The 27,184-nt window shown below is 40.7% G+C and overlaps 1 protein-coding gene across 3 annotated transcripts in view; it reads left to right on the top strand.

The window, feature by feature from the left end:
- The first annotated feature begins 4,831 nt into the window (after window positions 1–4,831).
- The window catches only part of ank1a (ankyrin 1, erythrocytic a), a 95,871-nt gene continuing 73,518 nt past the window's right edge, over window positions 4,832–27,184 (top strand). Inside the window, exon 1 of one of the 3 annotated variants that reach the window (XM_044197115.1) lies at window positions 4,832–5,149. In XM_044197115.1, the coding sequence (XP_044053050.1) occupies window positions 5,024–5,149 (126 nt within the window). In that variant the 5' untranslated portion in view covers window positions 4,832–5,023. The remainder of the gene's footprint in view (window positions 5,150–27,184) is intronic. The other 2 variants (XM_044197098.1, XM_044197104.1) reach the window with 2 other exon arrangements.

Here is a 27,184-nt window from a genome sequence, read left to right as displayed (position 1 = left end):
ATGTCTCAGCTATTGGGACTCAAAACTAAAACTGTCTCCACATCCTGGGGATAACAAGGACTAACTAGATATTTTTATGCTCTATAATATAATTTGGTGTTTTTAAAGGTATGCATTGAACACACATTGAACAGAAACCTCTGTTTGTTAGCAAAAGTAGTAAACTTTTTTTATGTAAGCAATCATGGCATGCTTTCGTCAAACGTTTTTACCCCACTCCTATGAAATGTCTCGTTACTGTCTCAGTTATTATATTTTTTTTCCTTTGCAGTCGTGCTGCAGCATTGATGACCACTTAATGGAGAAGAGAGGGTCAGCAGCTGTACCTCCTTGCTGTAGGCAGAACAAAGAACAGGAGTGACACTATATCATTGTGGACAAACGGCTCATCCTCTGCCAGGGAACCAGCTCGCTAGCTGCCTTTGAAGAACTCTTTAAATCCCACTTCGTCCTGGCCTAGATGTACGCCTTTGTGCAGCTGTTTGTAACACTGATGTTGGAGCAACAACTGAGACCCCTAGAGTTTGTGAACTGTGGGCAAAACTTCTCCACTAGAAGTAAGGGATGTGAATTCCAGGATGCATTGGTGTTTTATTTGTCAGGCCTTGTATATGAGCAGCCAGTCACTGGTATCTCAGTTAGGAACTTTCAATCTCAGCTCAAGTTTGACGCTTATTTGGGCACAAGTTTGTCAGTTTTCAATTTTCTCTACTTTCTGAACTAAGGGATGTGACTTGCAGGATGTTTAGGTGTTTCATTTGTCAGGCCTTGCATGTGAGCAGCCAGTTTAACTCATTTAAGCTTACCATAGCTTATCACAGGGAAACATCACCATTAAAACACACTGAATTTGGACTGGAATTTGAATAAAACCATTTCCAATTAAGCTAACTGCAAAGTTATTTTGCTAAAATTTTGGTCTTGAATGATTTATTACAGTCAGCTTTGCAGGATTAAAAAAAAGAGCGTAATTTAACTCTTGGGGCTAAGTGGGAACATATTCAGTGCATGTTTACAATCGGGGTGTAAATGGGAAATCCGGGGTTAACACCAGTAGTGCTGTTAACTGTCACTACACTTACACTTTTGGTCAAAATAAATGTCTATGCAGTGACAAAAACACACTATGGTGTTAAAAAATGACACTATTAGTGTTGAATATTTAACACTTAACGGGGAAAATAGATGTGTCAGTGTAGTGTTAAAATCACATTGTCTGGTGTTGTGAATGACACTATGAGTCCACGAGTGTGGACCTATATAAACACTGGGCCAGTGTTCATTTTAGTGTTAATCAGAGTTGATTTACCACCAAGTATTTAGCTTTATACACTTGAACAGTTACATGATTGTGTTTCTATCCAAAGGGTCTGGATTTGATAGTGAGGTTACATACAGTATGCTTCCATGTGTTGAATAGGCTGTCTCTACTGTCTCTTTTCACTGTAGTGAATTTGCATGTGGGTGTGTGATGATGTGTGTGTGTGTGTGTGTGGCTCTGTCATGTCCTGTCCACTGTTTTTAGAGGAGCACTGGAGCAGCTAATGTGCTGGCGGGTGCTGGCCATCACACTGAAGAGAGCTTGGGCAGTAGCTGTGTGTTTCGTTCTCCCCCCAGGTCCACACAACCTGTCCCTTTGTGTCCCAGGCAGGACCACCCCAGGGACAGTCTATATATACTGGGTGCACACTGAAACACAAGAATAGGCTTATATGTGGTTTTTAAGGTCCATTCCAGTGGTTTTGCATGTTTAAGCCTACTATATTCTAAACAAAAATGTGACAAAACAAAAAGTTCATTCTTGACTTTAGAAAAAACAGTTTTATGCCTTATGTTCTTAAAGTAAAAAATGGAAATTTTAACCTCAATCTGCTGAATAAAGATCATGTGATATCATCAAAAGCTTCAGAGGCCCATTTCAGCGATTTCTCAGCACTGTTTGGTAGCAGATCTCTAATGGTGGCAATGTCATGTTTCACAAATTGCTAATAAATTCGTGAGTCCAACAGGGTTCTAGTAAGTGGTCGCATGTTTGGCATTTGTTTTGATTAGTGAAACATGTCAAAATGAACAGGAGAGGAATTGATCTTGTTTTGCAAATCAGTTTGCAAACAGGTGAAACAGACCCCAGAACAGCTACGAGATAGACCTTGTGGTGAGACTTTTTCTCAACTTTTATTTCCAAGTTCAATAATGAATTTTGAACTTCAGATCAGTATTTCTTTTCTCGTGTTGGCTCACGTCTGATATGCTTGTCCTGTTTAATTACAGTATAACAAGTTAAATACACTGGGCTGCTGGCTGATTGGTTGGTTGATCATCTGGTTAGATGTCATTGGTTGTTGTAGATTTTGTCAATTATTGAAAATTCCAAGATGTGTAAATGTATTGTCTAGGTGTACTTTATATTACCAAAGCAGACTATACGTTGTTAGGTTGATTTACTAGCCATTGGTTTCCATTAAATTTCAGTATGGAACAGTGACTTATACCACAATTAACATAAGTTCCGTTAGTGATACACGGTAGTGCAGTTGCAAGCTGTACTTTTTACTTTGAATCCTTTTATCCAAAGAAACTCATGTCAGGTTTGAGGGTAGGCTGCTGAAAAGCACTGCATTAAAAAGGTATTGAAACAGGTGTTTGAACCTCTGACTATTAAGCTACCCTGTTGCTTAAGCCTTTAGAGAGACAGTAAGTTTGTCAGTATGTGATGGGTGTCGGACAGCCTCTTCTCCACATGCTTTCGCCAAGTTTAGTCTGAGATTATCCACCTGCTAAAACTGGTCTCACTGGCTGTGTTAAAATCCACTGTAAAACTGCCCCTCCATTAGCTCAGCAAGAGTGTAGCTGAACAAGACCAATCTGGTTGGCTAAAACGTCCTTATTACCAGTGCAGTCAGTCCCGCTGGTGATTCATTTAGGCACATTCCCCAGGAGTTCAATATTGTGATGGATCTCTTGCCACAGAACTGTCAGCCTGTCAGTATTTGTGTTTGTTTGTGTCATAGCTAAGCCACGTGAGCGAGTGATTTGCGTAGTAGCATTGCAGACATATCACCAGTCCTATTCATTAGTATGCTGCAGTATAGAGAGAGAGCTGCTATCAGATCAGGGGAAGCCTTGACAGGAGAGCAATGGGAAAACAGAGAGAGAAAGACATAAGTACAGAGATATGGACACTAAGCAGCAGCAGATAATGAGTGAAATATATGAGGAATAGCTGAAAAAGATGGTTACAATCTTTATTTTGTTAACATAATTTTGGCATTAACTAATACAGCCAAGATATAGCCTAATTAAATTTTCTTAACAGCACTTTTCATTCAAATTGGGCTCAATATCATGAGTAATTCAACTGATAACTATCAGAAAAGACATGATAATTACTGAAGAATTACTAAGAATAGGAAATTAAATTATAGATTGAGACAATTGCACAGGGAGTGTTTTTATATATTTTATATATTTTCAATGCGAGCCAATGAAGGAAAGAAAAAGGCTGCAGAATACTCTAATAACAGCCATTCACCAGCTGTCCCTCTTTGTGTGTGTGTGGGTGTGTATGCACTGAAGCACGTGTGTTGGCATGCGTGTGGACTGTGTGTTTGTGTTAATACAGTATCAATGTGAACTGTACGTGTGATGTATAGTGAGCCGGGCAAAGAGAGATGTTAAAGGATATTTTTTGCCTGCGTCAGCAGGATCGCAGGGAGGAGGAGAGAGGGGAGGGGAGAGGGAGAAAGAGAGAGAGGCAGAGCAATACCAGTAAACAGGTGCTGGCTCCATCAGCACCTCTCGCCCGATGCACCTCTTTCTCACTGCGCACATATCCACACATGCATTGTACATGAGCACTGGACACAGAAGCCATTTATACTTTAATACATATATTTATACCACCCTTTGTCTTTTATTGTATGCAGAACTATAACAGAAGATCAGGGAAAGAGGAGAAAAAGGAAGAACCCAGACAAAGAAGTCAAGAAGCAAAGCCTTTTATTATGTTACTGTATCATACTTTACAATAGACGGTCAGGGAGTGATATGGAATAGCTTTTTCTTGCTCACAGCCTCACTCTAATATACCCAAGCACACTGCACCAACATCCTTGCACAGGAACCAATCCTGCTGCACCCCCTAAACAGTGGAGAGGGAGAAGGGAGCAGCGGGGGGAGTAAACGAGTAAGAGGCAGTTTTATCCCCCCTTGTGCATGTTTTAAATTTTTTTATTTCCTCTGGTATCCCGGTGTGTGTGTGTGTGTGTGTGTGTGTGTGTGTGTGTGTGTGTGTGTGATTGCTTGATTGGCTGTGGTGATGACGGGTTCCCTGTGCAGCTTAGCGATCCTCCACAGATGGACACACAGCAAGACTATGAGATACTGAGAAATTAAATACAGGAAAAGGAAACAAAATCAATGCAATGTGAGAAGAGAGAGCTGACTTTGATTTAAAGCTGCTCCAGCTATTCCTCAACTGACTGTCAGTTCATCCCTCTTTAATCTTTGTTGGTTGGGGGGGGGGGTGTCGAAGCAGTTTCACATAATGTCAAATCAGTGAAGGGGAGAGAGAGGTAGAGAAGGAAAACAAGTGAAATAGGAGGAAAACCTGTTTGTTCCCTGTTATTTACCTTTTTTCTTCTGCACAGAGAAAGAGGGAGACCAGAGAGGAAGGCAGCAGAAAAACTGAACGAGGGAAGTGTACGTGAGCAATTGAGAGAGGGAGCATGTGCGAGCAGTGGAGAGAGAGAGAGGGAGAGAGAGCTGCGCTGCAGTAGCATCCCACAGCAGACGGCTAAGGACTGCCGGTGTGTGTGTGACTGCACTGCTGAAGAGGAGGAGGAGGAGGAGGCAGAGGGTGAGCACGCTCGCAGACTCTGCAGGGCCATAGAGGAACACACATCAGCAGTGGCAGCGCTAGTGTTGGCCGGCACCAGGTAGAAGTCCCAGCGCCTTCGCCCCGCAGACCACCGCCGCAGGATCTGGACCCGCCAACACCGCCCAGACCCCCACTACCAACGCCATGGCACAAGCAGCCAAACATCTCCGCAAGAACAAGGATTTAGAAGCCCAGTTAGAGCAGGAGCGCAAAGAGAAGGAGGAGGAGAGGGTCAAAAAGAGGAGTCGCTCACGGGATAAAAAGCGCAAGGTACTGGGACTATTCACAGGTGGGGTAGTCAGGGGTGGAGTGATGGGGGTAGAGTGTGGAGGGAGGGGTGGCTGGAGAGGGGGGCAGGAAGGTTGAGACGCCCCCCCCCCCCATTCTTTCTCTGTCATGCTAAGCTGTGGTCAGGGGTGCCAGGGCACACATGGAAACTCAGTAATGAGTGTGTTTCTACTGTGTGTACACACAGTCTCCCTGGCACACATGTATGTCCTGTGCATACAGACACGGGGAAACGGTACAACACACTGCATGCTTTCCTACTCCTCTCGACTGCTTTATACCTGCTTTATTGAATGTCCTGTCTGAGCTGTCTGATAAGGCAGTGTAGTACTCTACCTCTCACTGTGTCTCTGTCCCTCTTCACATCTCTGTCTCGTCCCTTCTCTCTGTCTCCTCTCTTTCTTTGTTTTCACACTGCGGTATGGTGTCAGTGAGCGGAATTTCACTACAGCACCTCGCACTAGCGTCCATGAGGACAGTGAGCTTGTCAGTTTCCGCAACAGTCCGTTCTGTTCTGCTCTTAGCTTTTCCTCTTTGTGGCATTGTAATGACCGCAGAGCAAAACCTGCAGGCTTCTGTCTGACTGAGAAGTCCCAGGCAGAGCTGGCAGGGCTCGTTGTAAATAATAAATCTCTGCTCCGCCAGTCACCAACTGCAGAGACGTATCATCAAGCTGCCGAGTCTACTTTATTCCTCTGGCCTCTAGTCAGATTTCACTCAAACTCATTAATGAAAATGAGTCGTCCGCAGATTGTGCTGTTGTGTATTGGTGGCAAATTGGTCATCAGCATGAGTATGAGTCCAGCCGCCCTGTGAGCCTGCACCGTGCCAGGCTGGCTGTAAACCAATATGATGCTGATGCAGTAGTGACAATGTTATAGTCATAATGTTAGTATGACAAGCTTCCACTTTCCCAGAGAGGGGCGGCAGGGCTGAAAGGCTGGTATAGGGATTAGATTTTTCTTGTGGTTGTGCTTGTACAAAGTACGGTGACAGGGGGTTGGAAGGTGTATTTGAGCAAAATCAAGGGAAGAAAAGAAAGAGAGAAGAGAGAGAAAGGTGGTATGACTCAGATACACCTGGGGTAGATGTCTCTCAGTAAGGGTTTGCTCCTTTTTTTTGGAGTCAGACCCAACCCTTTCATTACACAAAGCCGGTACAGAGATGCTTGTGTGCGTGTGTATTGTGCATGTGTGGAAGTGCAAAATGTGCATGTCTGGCATGATGAGATTCAAGAAGGGAGATCCTGCAGCTCTAACAGTATGGATGAAGCAAGGATGAGATTTCTGGTGAAATGCAGCCCAACTTTGACTAAAAGTGTTTGGTTTCAGAGGATCCCATATCACTTATGTAACTATGCAGCTTAAGTCTTTCAAATAAGCTTCCTGACTCCCCTCCAGCTCCCCCTCCCAACCTCTCTTCCTTTTTTTAACACCGGCTTACAGCCATTCCTGGTTTCTGGAGCAGATGTTAATACTGGGGGAATTCTCTCTCTTTCTCTCGTTTTCTCTCCAGTGCCCTGCTTTGTTTCCTCTCTGCTGCCTGCAGCTACGTAGTCAGATTCTACAATAATTCATAAGTTGACTGATTGTGTTTCCCTATATTGCATGGTGGTTAACAAAACCACCGCTGCAGTTGGCTGTTTTCTTTGTTTGCCACTCGACACCTGTTTTTCAGTAGTTGTTTCATCAGCTGTCTTGTGTATCGACCTGCACTTCGGGATTGTCCCTATCCTCGCGGTGCAGGCAAGGTCAACACTTTCTCTGTGACAGAACCACATTTTTTATTTAATCACCCTATACATTTTGCTCACACACATACTAACACACAGACACATTTACCAGTTTTCTTTCTGTATAATTTTGTTACCAGCAAACCAGGCTTTTGTTATGCAAGCGTCAGTTTCCTTCTTCACAGGAGGCCTTTCAATTATCCTGCACAATTGATGTATTTTGAGTTATTATATGAAGAATCACTCACAGCTTCTTTATGGATCTTTATATGTCTTGTACATTCAATAGTTTCAACTTATTGTGGTAGATTTATTGTTGCTCAGGTATTTTTAGGCACAATAGCAGGAGCGCAGGACTCTGAAGGGATGACAGTGTCACTCAGTCAGCTGGTTACTTAGACCGTCACCTGGTTCTGGTTATAGCCTCTAGGGGATGCTAGCTGGGCTTTTTGAGTCAAAAGCCTGATTTATTTTCTAGTAATGCATTTTAATTTAGCATATTTTAAAGACATTATTTGATTGCTCACCCTTTTATTTATCTTCTTCATGGTTTTAACCCCTTTAATCTACTGTTTGTGGCTAATGTATGGTGGTGTTTTACGTGATTATTTCCATCCCTGTGGGGACACAAATCTGTGTCCGCTGATGAATGTCCAGAGTCAAAAAGCTAACAATTTGTCATCAAAGGGTGAAGGTGTCATTTTAATTGGCTTCATGCTGTAGTGGTATTGTACAGCTCAGGTCAGATGCTGAGCAGTGGATAATGTTGTCCTCAAATTACTTTTATTGATGAGTTTGCCCCTCTTGAAAAATGAGCATTGTCAGGATGTGAACAAAGCCCTATTGTCCTAGTCAGCACCTATTTTCACCTCATTCTCTATGTGCGTTTGTGTCTACATCTAAAGCTGCCTTAGTGTGCAGTGGTTGACCTGGTGAGAATGGGCCTGAAGTATGAATCAGTGCTTTGCTGTGTTTGCATTGTTTGTCTCATATCGGCATGACCAATAAAGGGGGAGGGGGATTTCAATTTAAGGCTTTTTACTTTTTTAAAGATTCAGGATTATTCCAAGGTCATGGGAAATGTACACCTGACATTTATTTCTAAACAGGCTGTTTGAAGATTGAAAATATGTACATGGCCACATATTTTTGTTTGTCTTTTAGTTCTTAACATATTGGCTGCTTAATTTTGGTAGTTGGCGAATAAAATCTTTTTCAAACATTGCAGTTATTTTTATCACTGATTTAAATACAAATGTGGAAAGACAAGAAGTATTGTGAACCCCAAACAGTACTAAGAGTTCAACGATAGAATCACGATGAAGTTTCTCTTCATGACAAATGCAAGTTAGAAAATAATGCAAGTTCAAATTTAACATCTAATTGCAAATTCTTAACAAAACAATAAACTCAATTTGTCTTGTGAGCTTATAGTAAAAACCATAAAATTATTTCAGTTGGATTCTTTATGACCATTTAGAGATCTGCTTCCTCCCATTACCAGTTGTTTTAGTGTTACAGTATGTGATCAGTATTTGGTGAGCCTGCAGGGTGTTTAATAAATCCAACAGTCCCATTCAGGATGTATGTTCAGAGCAGTATTTCTGTGTGCAATAATATGGATTTCTCTCCGGTATCATTTGCCTTTTGCTCATTTGGTTGGAGCATGAGTTTTGTGTTTCAGTGAATATTAATCTGGGAACAATCTTGTGACGTGGGAATGCATATGTTAATCTCTTTACATGCACCTATTCTAATTGTTATTGTTGTGATTAGGGCTTCCATTAGCAATTATGTTCATTTATCAATCAACCTGACTTTTTTAAAATTGCTTATGTTGTCAAAAGCAGTTAATTTAGTTTACTATCATAGAAGACTAAATACCAGCAAATATTTACATTTGAGAAACTGGAATCAGTGAATTTTGACTTCAACAAATAATCAATTTATCAAAAAATTATTATTTTTTGATTGACTAATCCATTAATTGTTTCAGCTCTAGTTTTGATTTTGGACAAACCATTCAAATATCTCCAAAGCAACACAAATTGCAATCCATGTCAACTTCTGAATGTAGATTTGCAGCTTTTTCTGCAGCAAATGTAACACTGTAGCATGCTGGGACAAAAGCTGCTTCTTTCAAAACACAAGTTAAAATTAAAGTTGTTACTCTCTAGTGACTACTTGTTATATGAAATGCTGTAGAACTGCAACTAACAATGGTATCTATTATCAATTAATCTGACAATTGTTTTCTTTTTTGTTGATTAATTGATTAATTGTTTGGTCTATAAAACATCAAAAAATTGTGAAAAGGCCGTCACAATTTCCTAGAGCCCAAGGTGATGTCATTAAATGTCATGTTTTGTCCAACCAACAGTCCAAAACTCAAAAATATTAAATTTACTGTAATTTACTGTCATATAAGACAAGAAAACGTAGGCAAATTCTCACATTTGAGAAGTTGGAATCGTCAAATGTTTGGCAGTTTTGCTTGAAAAATGACAATTGATCAAAACAGTTGCTGATTAATTGATAAAAGTCTGTGTTTCATGTAGCTGAAAGGTCATCATTTGTGTGCACATACGGTTTCTCTTTAGTTAAGCTTGTCTGTAACTTGTCTTGCAAGGCAGTGAAGTGCAGAGATAGAGTTGTGGCAGCTGAGGACTGACCCATTAGTGGCGCTGGTACTCATCAATACAATAAGTCTGGTCAGGATGCACTATGGCTCCTTTGTTGCTGTATATTGTCTGGCACTCAAGAGGTGTTGGCTGCAGATGTATATCACAGCCCATCAGGCATCTTAAAGGTAAAAATCAGCCGCATAGACTCTCAGGTTCCTAAACGACTGTGCAGCTAATATGGCTGCCAGCGAACATTGCAACGGTGAAAGTAGTATCTAAGTGCTATCTCCATCTTCATATAAAGCAGAGGTGGCAGCAGTGGATCAGCATTCCAACCTCGTCTCTGTCTGCCCTCCAAAATCTCTTACCCTCCCTGCTTGAACAGGAAGCAGAGCCTTCATTGAGGTTAATGTGTCAATGTCTGAGACAGATTGGTACTGTAGTGCTGTCTAAGTGTTGATGCTGTGTTTTTGTGTATGTATGATTGTGTGTGTGTGTGTATGTGTGTTCTGGTTTGGTGCAGTGGATTAGGGGTTCTGCAGCAGTGACTAAGCCCATCACAGCCAACTCTAGCACCTGTCTGCTTACCTGTACCCTCACTGGCTACTGTGATCAAAGTGATGAATTTTAAATTGTCCATTTCTTCAGGTCACACCATTGGTAGATGGTAATCAATTTAATTATTCTGAGCTATTTAGAGTTTCAGGAGCAGGACCGCACCCCAATCATGCCACTTCCGGCATTCCCATAAATACCCACCTAACCCATCTCCTCTTTCGCTCTAGTATTCTGCATACCTCCCTCCCACCCCTTTCTTTCTCCTATTTTTCCCCTCCTTCCTACTCGCCGTAGGATCCTGGAGGGGTCCGTTGTGCCCCAGCACAGATTCCGGCAGATTCCCCACCAAATCTTATAATCTTTTAAGAATCTTTTGCATTTGTTAATAAATCATTTAAACGCATCTGTGATGGTGTGGTCCTTGCTAGTGAATGACTGCTACAACACGTAAATAGTTTCTTTGTCTCTCGCCTGTAACTTTGCTTCAGTCAATATCTGTTTCAGGCTCAAGACAAATAAACAGTGGCCTCTTACTTCACCTCTGCGGAGTGTCATTAGAGGGATATTGGCTGGTCCTCCCAACTAGGACAATACATTTTCCGATTAATTGTTTGGGCTATCAAATGTCAGAAAATCAGACATTGCTTGTTTTGTTTGACCAACAATCCCAAACCTGAACACCTGATGCTGTCAGCATCAGGTGTTGACAATACATACAACTGCAACTTGACGTTTTTACACTTTGTTTTTTGTACTAATTAAACAAACAAGATATAATTTATTAATTAGTGAACTTTAGAGGTGCTGGTTGGTGGATATTGTTACATTTGGAAAGAGCCAGGCTAGCTTTCTGGCCAGTTTCTAGTGTTTGTGGTAAGCTAAGCTAACCGATATCTAGGTATCTAAGTGTATTTCCTAAAATGTCACACTATTTTCATCACCGGTCTGCAAAGATATTGATGATGAAGAACCGATGATCCATCCACAAAACACTAAGCTAAAAAAGGAATCAGCTTACTTTTGAAGTAGAATTAAATGAATGAACCTATTTTTAACTTTTCTTTTTTTATTTTGACAACTTAAGTCCCTCTCCAGCCAAAATTTGTTTTTGTTTTTTTGTTAATTCACCTGAATGTTTCACTGTGCAGAATGATGTAGGCTATGTGCAGAGTTTGTTTTCACATTCATCTGCTGAAGGGGAACAGTGTCTCTGTGCTCACCTTAAAATTAACCGTAAAGTGTGATGTGGAAACTAAAAGCCTCCAGGGCTCATATACTGAGAATGGACTTTCCGTTGAAGTAGAAGACATCTTGTGTCCAACACATATTCATAGATTCTGGATTTTTGAATGAGGGGGAACAATGTGGGAAAACCCTTATCAGACAGAAATTGTGATTATTTTTATGTTTTAAAACTTGTCTGGAGAAGATCTTTTAAAGTAGACTCAGTCTGGTCACAGTTACCCCTGGTCTAAACTCTTGTGTGAAAATTGTATTTACTTTCTATTCTGAGAGAGAAATTGGATATTTTCCCTTTCACTCCTCTGCAGTTAGGGTTTTCTGGAGCCAGTAGGTAGCAGCTGCATTTTACGACGCTTCCACAAAGATCTTGGGTTTAAGATTAGTATTAGAGTTAAGATTATGCTTAGTCTTCATAAGGACACAAATGCATCATAAGACATCAACAACCAGAACTCTATTCATCTCACTTCTCTTTGCTCAAACTCCACAGTTATGTGTATGTTAATGAATCCCATATCATACGTTAGTGTGTGTGTGTGTGTGTGTGTGTGTGTGTGTGTGTGTGTGTGTGCGGCCCAGGTGGCCCTGTGGAACCCCTCAGACAAATGACTCAGCAGGCCTGGCCGAGGCACTCACTCATGTTGATGGAGCCTGGGAATGAGTGAGTCCAGCTCTACAGTAAGTGCTGCTGGGGCAGGTTGGCCGGGAGCTGCAGCCTACTCTCCTTTAATTAAAGCAGGAATAGAAGGCGCACGTGAGGCCAATTCACCAACCCCATCTCTCTCCTCCCCCCTCCTCACTTTACCAGGGCGAGGTCGCGGGTCTTTATTTATGAGCTAGCAGAGACTAGTGTTTTCAAAGCAGATACCCCACCACACCCATTTAGGTTTATTTGATTAGAGAGATGAGACGAGGACCCCCACTCAAAAAGGTGCTCTCCAATCTTTGTAAGAATAGGAAAAAAATTAAATAAACACGAGCAAAATAACATCAAGCATCCAGCAGGCACTCCCTCCCTGCAGGTGTTTGGCTTCCCCCAAAACTCCAAAGCCTGAGGATAGATTTCTCACCATGTTTTCAGTTTCGTCCTCACTGCAGTGATTCATTCTTTGATTTTAAGGCTAAAGCCTCAAGCATCAGCGCCTGCTTATTTTGTGTTATCTCTGTAATAACAGAAAGCCTGCAGACTTTAGACATTTATTGGTGTGTTTCCCAGCTGATGATTGTAAATGAAGCTGAACTGACACATAGGACTGCAGTGCTTTCAGCAAAGCATTAGTGTCCAACACAGTCTTGTATAAACCTTTATATATAAAAAATATTAACAATCGCAGCATCTGTTTGTGTTCGTCCTCCCACTGCACGGTTAAATCTATTCATTTGTGAGACAGCACGTGAAATGATGTGTCATATTGTGAGGGGCTTCCTTAGATTTCCCAGCTAGTGCCTCCCTCCCTCCCTTCATCTTCCTCTCTATCTCTCTCCTTGGCTGATTGCACTAATCTCTCCTCCCAATTGTTATTCTAATAGTGCAGCTGTTACGTAACTCCCTGAAACAGGAATTGAGAGATCAGGGTTATTGAAATGGATCCTCATCATGCCCAAATAAAAGAGAGAGGGAGAGAAAGAGAAGGAGAAAGAATGAGGCGGTATCTTCGTAGAGGAATTTGATAGGTCATTGCTGGACGGCTTGTTGTGAAAAAAGGAAAGCTTTTGGTGTCTGTTACCCAACCTGAGCTCTTTCCCTTTAAGCTCCTTCTGGCTGAATAGAGAGAGGAGAGAGGAAAGGATAGTAGGTAGGATAGGGAGCTTAGTGTGGTTTGATGTCCAGGTACTCTTGAGTCCTGCCTTGATATGCTCAGACTCTGCAGCATCTCTTGGACTGATATGTACAATAGCTAGGAGCCTCTGCGATGTGCAACTTACCACTTATTGTATTGATCTGCTCGGTAGAGAAGTATTTTGTTTGTCCTGTGTGCTTTAAACAACTGGGCATATAACTTGTACAGTAGGTGGTTGGTGCAATTTGATGTGTTTTTCTATCCCCATCCACCTTTTACTGACCTTATAATTTTGTCACTGTCTTTCTTTTTCATTCATGCTTCAGCACACAAAAAGAGATTAAATGAGTAGATTAGTATGAGTGATGATGACGTTGGGTTTGCAGAGACCTTTGCTGTTTTTAGCCTTGCTAGCTGCATGGCGCTAGGGATGGCAATGTCGGTCTGTCAGTCCACCACTTTGGTCCAGACTTTGGTCCATACTGAAAAATCCAAACAACTATTTGATGGATTGCTGTGGGGGTTTTTTTTATAGACATCCATGGTCCTCAGAGGCTGCATCCTACTGACTTTGATGATCTCCTCTAGTGGCACCATGAGGTCAAGATTTCAGTTTGTCCAACACTTTTAGTTTATGACAAAATACCTGCGAAACTAATGATTATATTTAGTTCTAATTAGAAAATCGTAGAAAAGGTTTCAGTCGTAGTCATCTGGACATTGTTTTCAGAATCAAGATGTTTCGGCTCCCATCCAGAAGTCATTCTCAATTGTGAAAAATGGACCGGGAACTTTTTCACAATTGAGAATGACTTCTGGATGGGAGCCGAAACGTCTTGATTCTGAAAACAGTGTCCAGATGACTACGACTGAAACCTTTTCTACGATAGAACACTCCTGGATGAATGAGGGACTACACTGTCTAATTAGAAAATGTTAGCATGCTAACACGCTAAACTAAGATGGTGAACATGTTAAACATTATACCTGAGGGGCATACTACGAAGCGAGATTAATGGGTTAGCGAGGTATGTTGAGCCCAAAGCCAGAGTTTTCAATGTCACGAAGGTGGCTCTCTTTTAACCTGGCTAGATCACCATGGTAACTTATGCTGCACACCTAACCTGCTTCGGAGGAGGTTATGTTCAGAGTTTCCTGGTTATGTCGAACTTGCTTCGTAGTACACCCCTCAGGTTAGCATCAGCATTTTAGAATTGTTATTGAGAGCATGCTGACGTTAGCATTTATCTCAAAGCATCGTTGTGTCTAAGTACAGCCTCACAGAGCTGCTAGCATGGCTGTAGACTCTTAGTCTTTTTTATCTTAGGTGGCAAAATACAGAGGAATTAGCACTTTAATACTACTGAAAAAGTCTACATTTTAGAGCATGTATTTTGCAAGTTTGTGTGTGTTTTTGGCGAGCATGCCAGTGTAGGACTGCATTTGTATGTGTGTGGGAAGCACCTTATGTATTAGTGATTGTGAGTGTTTGGTGTGAAGATGAGCGCTCAGACTGAAGGAATATAGCCCAGGGGTAGAGCCATAGAAGAGGAGAGTGAAAGCAAAAAGGAGTGAAATATCAGAGGAGTGTGGGTGACCCCAGGGTGACTCTGTGCCCTTTTCCTCTGTATTGAATGACGGGTGTCTTATTTACCTGATTGACATGATGCTCCCTTTTTTTCTACCAGAGGGAAGAGGAATAATTCATTTTAAAACCCAGCAGTACAGTAAGTCATTACAGCAGCACAGCTTCCCGGCTGTAATTCTCAGTTCCAGTTCTCTGAGTGAAGACAATAGAGAACGTCTGATTCATTTATTTGCGATGGGCAGGAGAAGATTGAGTTCATGATTGGAGTCTGAATTTCCTGACTGAATTAAACCTGCATACTCCAAAGTGGCATCTTGAAATACAGTATAGATACCTACAGCAGCTTAGTAGGGCTTTTAAGGAAGGGATTTAGATCTAGTTTTTATGAGTAGAACAGTCCTTTTGGGTAATGGATGATGACATTACCAGACCAGGACTCGGCCTTGGTTGGTGCCTTGGAGTATCACTGCTCCCTGATGACGAATCTTACTTAGTGGAGTGCAGATTTCTTGAGTCATCTAATCCTTATGTCAAGTGTCATCATAGTGTCATAGCATCATGGACCTGTTATTAAAAGCTTAGCCATTTGATAAACCTCTTCATCTAAATCCCCTGGAGGGAGAGGTGGTGTCACTTTGATTTGATCCTCTTCACTTCTCATCCCACCCAGCATACACAGTGATGCTCTGCTCTCCAGGAGGATGGCCAATAAAATGTGGATATTCATGCATCCATGACTGTGTTGAACATGCTATAGCAGCAGTAAACACTGTTATTTCATTACCTGAAATATTGTGCTGCTTGTTTACCAAGTCTGTAACTAAAAAATATTTTAGTTCACAATTGTGTTCCCACTGCAAAATACAGTGTATAGGCACAGTCAATCTTTTCTGCAAGGGCATCATTTGTTTTCACTAATTATACTCAAGTCTCAAACTGTGGAAAAGTGATAATGATTTGTTGATGTTAAAATGCTACAAGTACAGTAGCACCTTTTTTAAAATGATCCTCAATAAAACCCTGTTGCATCACTCACACACATGAAGTTAGTTTTGATAGCAGGTTCCATTTTTATTTAGCTCTGAATCTAATAAATCTCTTATTGAACCTTTTATTTCCTCTCTCTTTGTCATTAGCAAGGTGCAATGTACAAGTCATTCAGCTAAATAGCAAACATCTAGCACAGCTGAAAAAGTTTTGCCAGATATTAATGATTCAGTTCACCCGAATCGGGTTTCGAGATTGAAATTTCATTCTTGACCTTGGAAATGGCAGTTAAAAAAGTTATCTCAACACAAGGTCCATTCAGTAGCTGTCCCTGAGCCTTTGATCGCATCACATGATCTTCCTCAGCAGATGGAGTTTCCTCAGCTGTCATGAAAACGTAATTCAAATTTCCATTTTCATAGTTCCAGTGGTTTTTAAGGTCAAGAATGACCTTTCAATCTCACTGATACATGCTTTAAGTGCTTAGAAAAAAATAGAAATTTGAAAATGTAATGACAATTGAGCAACTCTATCTGCTGAGGAAGATCATGTGATATAGTGGAAAGCTTCAAAAACAGATACTGAGTGGACCTTGTGATGAGGTTTTTAGATATTTGTATCTGAGGGAATATTTCTTTGGTAGAAAGTAGTTCCAAAGAAAACTGTTCACACCACCTATTGTGGATTATCCAGAGTAACAGGAACATTGTTTATCGAAAGAAATGTACTATTGTATAAAATACTTTATAATACCAATATAGTATGTCTGTATGCACTATTTATAGCATTTGTTACTTACAATTGTTGATAACTAAACCTACACAGGTGTTAAAAGGTTTTAAAAACAATGTGTATGCTATGGAATCCCGACCCTACACATAGTGTTGCAATGATCCATTGGGGTCAGGCAGGATCGGGTGGATTTGGGTGGCTCTCTTGTCATTCCAATAATGAAAAATGAACAGTTTATCTCTTAGACACATCTGCCAACTGTCCGATCTCTTAAGTACTGTGTACTTAAATTTATTTTCTGTGTGTCTTCGTGCTTGTTCGTGTGTCTGTGTATGAGCTCACACGTTCATTGAACAGAGGCACGTGGGTTGTCTTGTGGCGCAGGATTTACTAGCTAGCTGGGAGGATAGTGGTGTCACCCAGCCTCTAATTGGCTGACCCCAGAGATTTTTCACGAGCAGATGCAGAGCCAGGTTCCCACCCCCTTCCCTTCCACCCTCCCTCCAAGAGTACATTCCTCCATCCCTCCCATAATCAATTCTCCTGCTTCAATATGGACTACAACTGCTTCCCTCTCTCCTTCTCTCTGCCGCAGTTACTTGCGGCACATTGCAACACTGCAAGATGATGCTTTCGATTCTTAACACCTCCCTCTCTTCTCTCTCAGCCCCTGAATTTGCACTAAACACTATGGATCCACATTTAGAGAGAAAGAAACGAGAGATGTTGAGATGAGATGAGAGAAGTGAGCAGAGAGGCAGGAGGGGGATGGAACATCAGTCATTTTAGCTGTTGCGGCAGCCTAATGTTTTTGGTAGGCAGCACAAAAAAAAACAGGAGTGCTGTGTAGGTAGATATGGAATAATCAACTTCCACCACACACATATATAAAACTTTTGATGTAGTAAACAGGCATTTGTTGAGCTAATGTCTTAGCTGCGTTTTCCCCCTGCCGTATTAAATCAGTTTGGATCGAAGAGGAGGGGGTAGGTCCTCTGGGACTGTAGCGGTATCGGCACAGGATGAAGGAGAATCTGCGTGTATGTAGCAGCTTTACAAGGTCAACCGCACCTCGCACATGATCACATGTAAGCACATGTATGTAGACTTGGCACACGCACATGCACTGTCAGCCAGCCCTTAGTCAGCACAGTGTTGGCTGCTCTGTGAGAAAGTTGGATGCCGCCACCTAGTGTTTACACAGAGGACTTTCCAATCACTATATGAACACTGACATCATCTCATTTATTCTCTTATTTTCTCGTTTCTCTCCTCCAGTCAAATACTCAGCTTTCAGGACTCCTACGTAATTCCTGTCTCTGCCACTACTATTACACATATCTCCCTCAGAAACATAGAAACGCTGTCCTTTAAATGTACACACTAACAGTATATGCTCTTACACACACATCCATATTTCATTTCCTGTACAACCACATGCTGCTCTAGAAATTCATCTTAACCATCACCACAGTTAAGTACTGTGTCCTCTTTGTTTTTGTCTTTTCCATCCCAGTTTGGTCAAAGGGACAAAGAGAGACTGACAGATTCAGAAAGATTATCTGGCATGTCTTAATTATTCATTTTTATTGATGCCTGGAGGTAGATCCTGACTACTCTGCATTTGGCTACATTCATCTCTTTTTTCTGCTCCTTTTCTAGCCTACTCATACAGTAGCACTTCCTCCACCCCTTTTCCCTCGCTCCTGTGGCCACTCTTCTTTTCACCCATTTCCCCCTGCTTTCTCCCTGCAGAGTCTAAGTGAAGGAGAATATATAGCAGAGCTTGAGGCGGTGAAGAACAGTTAGTCTGCTGGTAATGGAGAAAATATTTGTCAAAGCATAGAGCACTGTGACTTTGGCCTCAGCACCCCCTTAGGCACAGACCTTTAATTGCCTATACACTGGTGGAACGGTTCTGCATCTGACGCAAGTATGTGTGAGAGAGAGAGTATGTACTGTATATGTGTGTGCTCATTGTGGCTTCCTCTTTGTATGACCATATTTGTCTCGGTTCTGTGTGACTAAAATAACTCCTGGATCAATATTTTGCCTGTGTCCCTTTCCTCTTCATTTAAAAGAAAACAGATTTACAGTAGATAACTATGCTGTGGTTTCTGCACTTCTAAATGTTTAAAAGATTTTGGACCTAAGTTCAGTCATATAATAGTTGGACGAACCTGTCAGGGACAGGTCTTTGTAAACTTTGGTTTTAAGGAGTTAAGAAGTGTGCAAACAGTCTGGTATTTCAGCTTTACTCTGTATGTTGTGTATAAATACACATTTGTCATCGTGTAATAAAAAAGAACTGCAGCCATTTCACAAGAGCAGTCCTGTTTAGAGCTGAAACGATTCATCCATTAGTCGATCGACAGAAAATGAATCGGCAACAGTTTTGATAATCAATTAATTCATTTTTTAAAGCAAAAATGGCACAAACTCACAAGTTCCAGTCTTGCAATGTGAATACTTGGTGTTTTAGTATTCTCAGGCCTAAACTCTAACTTTTAAAAGTGGTTGCCAGGCTGGCAACCAGGCATCAGCTTTTGATTCACAAAACTGAAAATATGGTTGCCATTTTTAGTCACCTTATATTTTGAGTAATTAAGATACTATTATACATCAGCTTAATAATGAAAATGTGACATAAAAGAATGTTTAAAAGCTTTATTATAGTAGTTATTATTATAGATTATTTGTGTTTTATCTGATATTTTACAGAATTTGAATCTGAAGTCAGTTAAGATGTCTACCCCCAATTCCTGGTATACAAAATACCAGTAGTGCAGCTGTTGTCATGTTCTTCACAGATCCCTCAGAAATGAATCCAATCACATGTATAATGTACATTTGTTTGTGATGTTGACTGGTTAGTTGAAGTTTTCACCTCACAGTCAAACAACTTAATTTGCTTCGCCATTGTCTCTAAAACAGATGTCTGCGCGCATGTAAGTAGCACGTGCAGTGTTGTCTGACAACAGTATTGTTTCAGACTGTAACAGGAATATTAAAATATCAGTAATGGAACAAATTAGGGCTGGGCAATATGGCTTATAAATAATATCTCAATATTTTTACAAGCAATATGGCTATGGCATGATATACAATATATATCTCGATATACACATTTTCTCTAAAATAACATACTGTAAATTATCACCATATGATGATCTTGTAGAAAATGATGCACTGATGCAGAACTACCCAACAATATATAAAGTAGTTCAAATTAGCTCAAGCTTAAACATCTAAGAATTACTTACAACTTACTTACCTACAACAATAAAATGCAACATACACATTAATGCAGCAGTAATACTAATCCAAAAACATCATATATACAGTATATAGTATACACTGACAGGGACCATTTTACTGCGCAATGAGTACTTTTGCTATAATACTTACATACTTTTACCTTAGTAAGGTTCAGAATGCAGAACTGTTATTTGTAGTGAAGTATTTTCAAAGTGGGGTTGGTACTAGTACTTTTGTTTAAGTAATGGATCTGACTATGTCTTCCACCTCTGGTTAGCACACCCACAGCCTAATTCCACCTGTGTGTTAACCAGCATAGATGTATAAAGAGAAGCCGAGCCTCCCCATTTAAGGAAGGTGGCCTTGTGGGTAACCTGTGTGTCTTTCCCGGTGTCTGAGGGGTAGTTACGTTACTTTGGTCAGCTGTGGAGTGTGGCGATGAGCTCAGGTTGCAGTGTGGTAGTTACTGAAAAGCTGTGTGTTTGCTGCCTCAGAAAATAAATAAAAAGTCATTTATAGTCGTTTATATAACGTTACTACAGCATCTTCTTGTACTCTTCACAGCGGAGTTGGTCCAGTCTATGAACAGCTAGCTAGTTAGCAGCTACGAGTCAGGCTGAAGTAAATTAAAATAACCTAAAACCAGAGGTTTCCCAAATACATTTCGGAGCTGGAAGCCGTGGGTAGAGTAAGCAGAGTGATCAGATGGTTGATCACATAGTTGCTAACTAGCAAGCTTTTCATGGTCTGGACCTGAGCGCTGCTGTGAAGAGTAGACTACATACTTTATGACTAAAGTAACGTAACTGGTCATCTGCTATATCGCACATTAACTGATATTCGCCAAGCCCTACAGCAAATATTTTAAATATATATATATATATATTGAGGTGCACGTTTTGCTTTTTGCTGTCCCTATTTTTTATATGTTAAAAAGTGGTTGCCACTGAGGGCAACTAAAGGCCAAGAATTGGTTGACAATTTCTCAAAATGGTTGCCAACTGTTGGTGTCAAGCCCTGATTCTTCTAAGATAGTTAACATGATATCTTTGAGTTTGGGACAGTTGGTTGGACAAAACAAGACATTTGAAGACATCATCTTGGTCTCTGGGAACATGTGATGGACATTTTTCACTATTTTATCTATTATTTTAACATTTTATAGACTAAACAAAATATTTGGGAGATGAATTGATAATGAAAATAATCATTAGTCGCAGCCTTAGACCTGTTAATGCCTTTCTGTTAAATGCTCTGTCTCAATCTTCTTTCTGTATCCCAAAGAAAAAATAAAATCACTTGCGCTTTGCATTTTATAATCCTTTATGAAAATGGCCTCAGCTCAGCCATGTTATTTTTCGCCAGTGAAATACTTTAAAATGTAAGGACAGTACCATCCATGTCCCCCTCTTGTTTTGTCCCTCTCTTGTGTTTGTCCTTGGTCAGTAGGCTGAAGGTCATCATAAAGCAACTTCCTTAAAAGACAGTTTTTTCCTCATTCATCAGTTTTCTTATCCCACATCCCCTTCTGTCACTCTATTCTTGTCGTTTTTGCATTCTTGCTTCCTGCTGAGTTGATGAAACTGAATCCACTTCACCACTTAATCAGTTTGTTTTTTTTATTCTCACCCCATTCTGTGGCCCCTCATGCTCACTTTGTCCATATTCTCTCTAAGTCTTTTAAATCATCTTCATCTTGATAACCTGGTCATATTCAGCAGGATTAATTTAAATGTAAATGTAACATATATTATGTTTAATGTTAACGTTAATGTCATAATGTTAAAACCTTCTCTACATACAGTTCACCACACCAGTTTAATGTTTACTTTGCAATTTAATTCAGTGTTTATTTTCTCTTGCTGTTTAAACTTAGGCCTAATACATACATTTACATCTATTTCCAAAAGTCTGAAATGTATTTTAATTTCATTTAATTGTAGATTTTATTGTTGTTGGGTCAGTATTTTGCCATGTTTACAGTATATGCGTAGTTTTAATTCATTTATTAGGTTTTATTTTATGTTTCATATGTTTCACACTCATTGTAGTATCCTTGAACTTCAGCTCTGTTGTTATGTAATGTGCTCAGAATATCTCAGTATTGAGCAGAGGTGTATGCTTGAGTGTGAAAAGCTGGCTCGTGTGTCCAGCAAGCCATTCTGTTGAGTGAAAATCCTTTCTATTTGGCTTTAACAGTTTTCATTTTAAAATAAGTGCTAGGTTAAGCATAGCTGTGTTTGTCATTTTGAGTTGTCTGCTGACACGTCATAGATCCTGCACTCTATAATCTTTCTCTTTTTTGCCCATTATTTCTCTAAACTTTGCAGAACTTAATGATATATAGTATATTCCAGACAGAGAAGCCTTGTTTACTGCAAAGTTTATCATATACATGAACCCACCACAAGGTTAAAACTATTAAGCTGTTTTCTTCTTTGAGTGGTTTAATGTTTAAGACTTTTTTTAACTTAAAAATTAGAAAGGTTCATTTGAAGCCAGTACTGTGTCTTTAGTACATGACATTTGTTCTGACTCAGATTTATGTGGCATCCCTGCCCTCAATACCTAAATATGCAAACTGGAACTGATGTAGAAAATTAAATTAGGTGTGAAAAAGATATTTTAGGTTCAGTATATTCTGTGTAGCTGTGAGTAGGCATGCATATGTGTAAGCATGCATATGTCAGTTATCCAGATATCTGTTTCCTTCAATGTGAAGATTAATGAGAAATGCAAAAAAAGCTACACAGCCAGAAATTATAGCATGGATGAGGGTGAGAACAACAGAAGTTGGAAAGAGAAGTGTATGGAGACAAATGTGGGGTCAAAACAAAACTGTCCTTTAAGAGACTGGCAAGCCAACCAGACATTTGCTCTTGATAGATAGATTTGATATCTTAAAAACAGAAATTGTGTCTAAAGATGTGTTGTGGAATATCAGGTTTGATGTATTTCATTCCTTAAAGATGGATTGATAACAGAGATCGGATGAAGGATTAGCTGGTCTTAGCTCCCTCTGCTGGTCGAAGCAGGGTCAGATCTCATTCACATTCAACTTCACTGTGACTTGGTCAGCATCTGAGCAGGTTGACAGCACAGCATAATGCAATCTGTAGGCTGACAGTTGAATCAAAGATCATCCACAAGACTTGGGCATGTCCTGAAAAGAGTCAGAGGAGAGAGGACAGGAAGTGTGAAGGACCTGGCACTGCACTGCCCTCACAAGGAATCTGTTGGGTTGTGTTTATCCGACACACAGACTCCATCTTTACCCGACACACACAGTCACACATTGCCCCAGATACCAGCCAAGCATGCAGTAAACACACAAGCTATGTTCACACTCGCCTCTCCCTTTGATCCAGTGCAGCAATTCAACGCTGTTCAGTAAAGCCGTTATGCAGAGTCATCAATTATTCATTAAGGAGTTCTGCACTTGTTCAGCCATGGGCTTGATAGACAGAGAGATGGAATTCAAGGGGGAAGAGGTTAAAGATTGATATAATTTTACAAAAACCTCAGTAAAACTATATTTAGTCAATTACTCTATAAAAACTAGTAATGCTATTGATTGTACTAATATTATCCTTAGGTATCTGTTTTTTATAACCTTAGATCAGTGTGGGTAGATAATGGTGCAACATATGATCCATACCATCTGATTTATTTGTCATTTGGGAAAAATCTATCTCGCTGCCAATAAAGCATTGGCGCCTGCCTCAGAAACCCAACATATCGCTCCATCTTCTCTGCATAGATAACTTTGGTGGCTCCTATAAATAACCACAGCAGCACAGTATATTATTTGTGATGCAACACAAACTGAAGTACATTTACATTTGTTCATTTGATAGACGCTTTTGTCCAAAGCGACATATAGTGAGGTACAATCCAAGCCACAGTAGATCAGTAGAGTAGAGAAGTGTCTCAACACAGTTCGACGTTCCACCTGACACAAGTGCCACAAGTCTTGCAGGTGCAGAGCAAATTACATTTTTTATTTGTTTTTTGTTTGTTTTTTTGGAGAAAGAGCTAGAGAAGAATATATATAGAGAGAAAGAACATGTTAGGTGAGTAAGTACTCTTGGAAGAGATTTGTCTTCAAAAGATTTTTGAAGACAGAAAGGGATTCTGCTGACCAAATCGAGTTCAGGAGGGACCACCAAAGAGTTTGGATTGAGATTTCCTGCCTCGCAGTAACGGTAGGCCTAGTTGTCGTTCATTTGCAGATCGTAGTGAGCAAGAAGGTAGGTGGTTGATGTGCCAGTGGCCACTCTGTAGGTGAGCATTAGTGACTTGAACTTAATGCAAGCAGCAACAGGGAGCCAGTGGAGAGTGACATGAGCTGTCTTTGGCTGGTTGAAGACCAGATGTGCTGAGCATTTTGGGCCATTTGCAGAGGTTTCACTGTTCATTCTGGAAGCCCTGTCAGAAGGGTGTTACAGTAATCAAGGTGACAATGCTCAGTCAGATAGGACCTGATCTTTCTGATGTTGTATAGTGCGAAGTGACATGACACAGTGATGGATGCAACATGCTCAGTGAAAGTTAGTTGTCACGATGCCTAGATTTCGAGCAGACTTTGTTGGTGCGAGTGAGGCAGAGCTGAGCTGGATGCAAATGTTGTGCTGAACAGAAGGGATGGCTGGGATCACCAGGTGTTCAGTCTTAGAGAGATTGTGTTGAAGGTGGTGTTCCATCATCCATTTTGGGATATCACTGAGACAGGCTGAGATCCGTGCTGAGACAGTGAGGTCGTCAGTGAGGACAGATAGAGCTGGGTATCATCAGCATAGCAGTGGTAAGAAAAACAGTGTGAGCGGATAATCGGACCAAGAAAGGTGGTGCATATTGAGATGAGAAGGGGACCAAGCACAGATCCTTGCGGTATCCCAGTGGAAAGAAAGTAATGCTTGGACTCTTCTTCTCAAATTCAAAGTGGGGTTGGAGAGGTAGGACTCTGTGAGGAAGGACTCAAACCAGAGTAGTGCTGTACCGGAGAGGCTTAGTTCGTATAAGGTGGACAGGAGGATTTAGTGGTTCACCGTGTCAAAGGCTGCCAACAGGTCCAGCAAGACAAGAATGGATGACTTGGTATTCTGTCTCGCTGACCGCAGGGTTTCTATCACTGACAGCACTGCAGTTTCAGTGGAATGACTGCTCTTGAAACCAGACTGGTTTGGATTGCTCTGAGAGAGGAAGTCTGAGACTTGGGTGAAAACTTGCTCTAGAACCTTGGATAGGAAGTGTAGTAGTGAGACCTGCCTGCAAGTTTTCAACTTGAGATGGATTTAGGGTTGGCTTTTTCAACTTGGGCCTGCTTAAACATTGTGGGGAATGTACCTGGAGGCAGAAAAGCATTTATCATATGCGTAATCACAGGCATGGTTGTGATTACGCATATGATAAATGGCTTTAAAGAGCTTGGAGGGAATAGGAGTGGTGGGTCGACCCAAGAGCAGAAGTTTGGAGACATCTTCCTCAGTGAGAGGTAGAAATGCAGTAAGTCATGCACCCTTAAAGTAAAAGTTACAGTGAAAGTTCCCTGATTCCCAGTCTGGCTGCTGTTTGCCCAAGGACAAAATTCAATAAAGTTGTCAAAAAGATATTTGAGGACAGAGAGGGATTTAGAGGTTAATTTGCTCTTAATAAGTGCAGGAACATTTTGGTCATGGGAGGACAACCTGTAAGGAGAGGGAGGACGATGTCTTAGGGAATCCCCTCGGCCAAGGATGGGTATCCAACGGGCCCTGCCAGACCCTCTGCAGAGCTCATGAATATGGACACAAGGCTGATCGATGATGTGGGGAGTGCTGTGCAGAGAAAGAGACTATCACAGCGAGGAGGAGATTTAGACACATTTTATAGATTGATGCTGCCACTGAGGGTAACAGAGGATACAGGTGTATGGGGCAGGAGCAAGGAGACACAAATAAATACTGACTGTCTGAGAGTTTGTGAATGTGTGTGCCTGCTTGGATGAGCAGTTGTAATTGCTGTCTGCGGAGACTGATTTTAGTGCAGGGCTTAAAATGGTGAGTCTGGTGGTGTGTGTGCTTACCGTCAGAGTGGAGACACAGATTAGTGGAGGCAGGTCTGGCACTGTGTGGTCCACAGCACTGCAAGGTCATGAATGATTTAATGGCAGGAGAGGTGAGCTCCGTCCTCCAGCCCTCAAGATGCACACAGGCATTTACGACCCGCAGAAGTGATTCATTTTCATGATCGAGCCAACTTTTGTATCGATATTCTGAATAAATTGGGTTTCTTTGGGTTATATTTTGATGTGTTAATATGTAGCTCCACAAACGGTACTGCTGCTACAGTTTATCAAAAGAGAGGAGTTCACTCCTACAATCCTGTGTCGATGTTAACCTTGCACATTTTCAGTGTAGCCTTATGTAAGTTTCAAATACAGAAGAGGAGGAGGATTTGCAGGCCCACTTTTTTAAGTAGTATGTTACAGAAATACACATACCACCACAAACCACACATACTTCTTATATGATGGTTATGTGAGAATAGTGTCATATTTCACTGTGTGTGTTGTAATACTGCTCCAACATACCACATTACAGTCAGGCTGTTGTTGGACTGCAGCCAGTGAGCATGGTCATCATATACATTCATCAAGACAGCTTTATTCATGTGTCTTTTATTCCACTTACTAAAAGATTATGTTAATTCCAGTTTGTCTTCTCACTAAAGATCCAAAGGTTAAAAACATCTTTTCTACTCCTCCTTTTTTCCTCCTCATTGTCTTCATTTCCATCATTCTATTGTTTTCATTCCTGGTGTTTCTGTTTTTTCTTCTTTCTCTAAGTTTTTCAGTGATACAGGTTTGAAAGGTCACAGCAACAGTTAAATGTGCTTCCAAATGCAAATCCAAATTGTACTAAATTGCAAAGAGAATCATCCTCACACAAAATAATTAACATTCAACTGAGGGATTGAAAAATATAGATTGAGCCTGAATTACCACACTGCCTGCTTACAGGTTATGTCTCTGGACACTGTTCAGTGTTCAGTACTCATGTACTTTTTTGCTCACACCTCCACATGGATACATTTTTTCATCGTATTGATCTGTTTCTGTTTGCAAGACATCTGTTTTGTGCATAGCATTGGAATTTGACAATTACTGTGAAAATTAAAGGATAAGGCTGGTAATGTTGAATATTTTTTTGTTATTTTCATGAAAAGACCAAAACCAACATTGCATTAGTCCTGTAACTCAGTACTTTCAGACTTCCCCAGCCTGTACATGTATGTGGTTCTCAGCCCCAAGCCCATTTGTTCCTATTGAAGACGTAAATCTCCAAAAACAGGTCACAAACATTAACTCTATATTAGCTAAATAATTTCCTAAAACAGCTAAGTATTGTAGCGTTTAGCAAACGTTACTCAAACAGGAATAAATACTGCATTTGTTAGGGACTGTTTTCAGTCATGGATTAATACACATTTGGTGCTGTAGTTTCCGGCTGCAGGATTGTTTATTTACTCAAAATA

Source organism: Siniperca chuatsi, linkage group LG5, assembly GCF_020085105.1.
Source record: "Siniperca chuatsi isolate FFG_IHB_CAS linkage group LG5, ASM2008510v1, whole genome shotgun sequence".
In the NCBI taxonomy this organism is placed as follows: domain Eukaryota; kingdom Metazoa; phylum Chordata; class Actinopteri; order Centrarchiformes; family Sinipercidae; genus Siniperca; species Siniperca chuatsi.
Note: the sequence above shows the minus strand (reverse complement) of the source record. Positions and strands in the feature narration are given on the sequence as shown.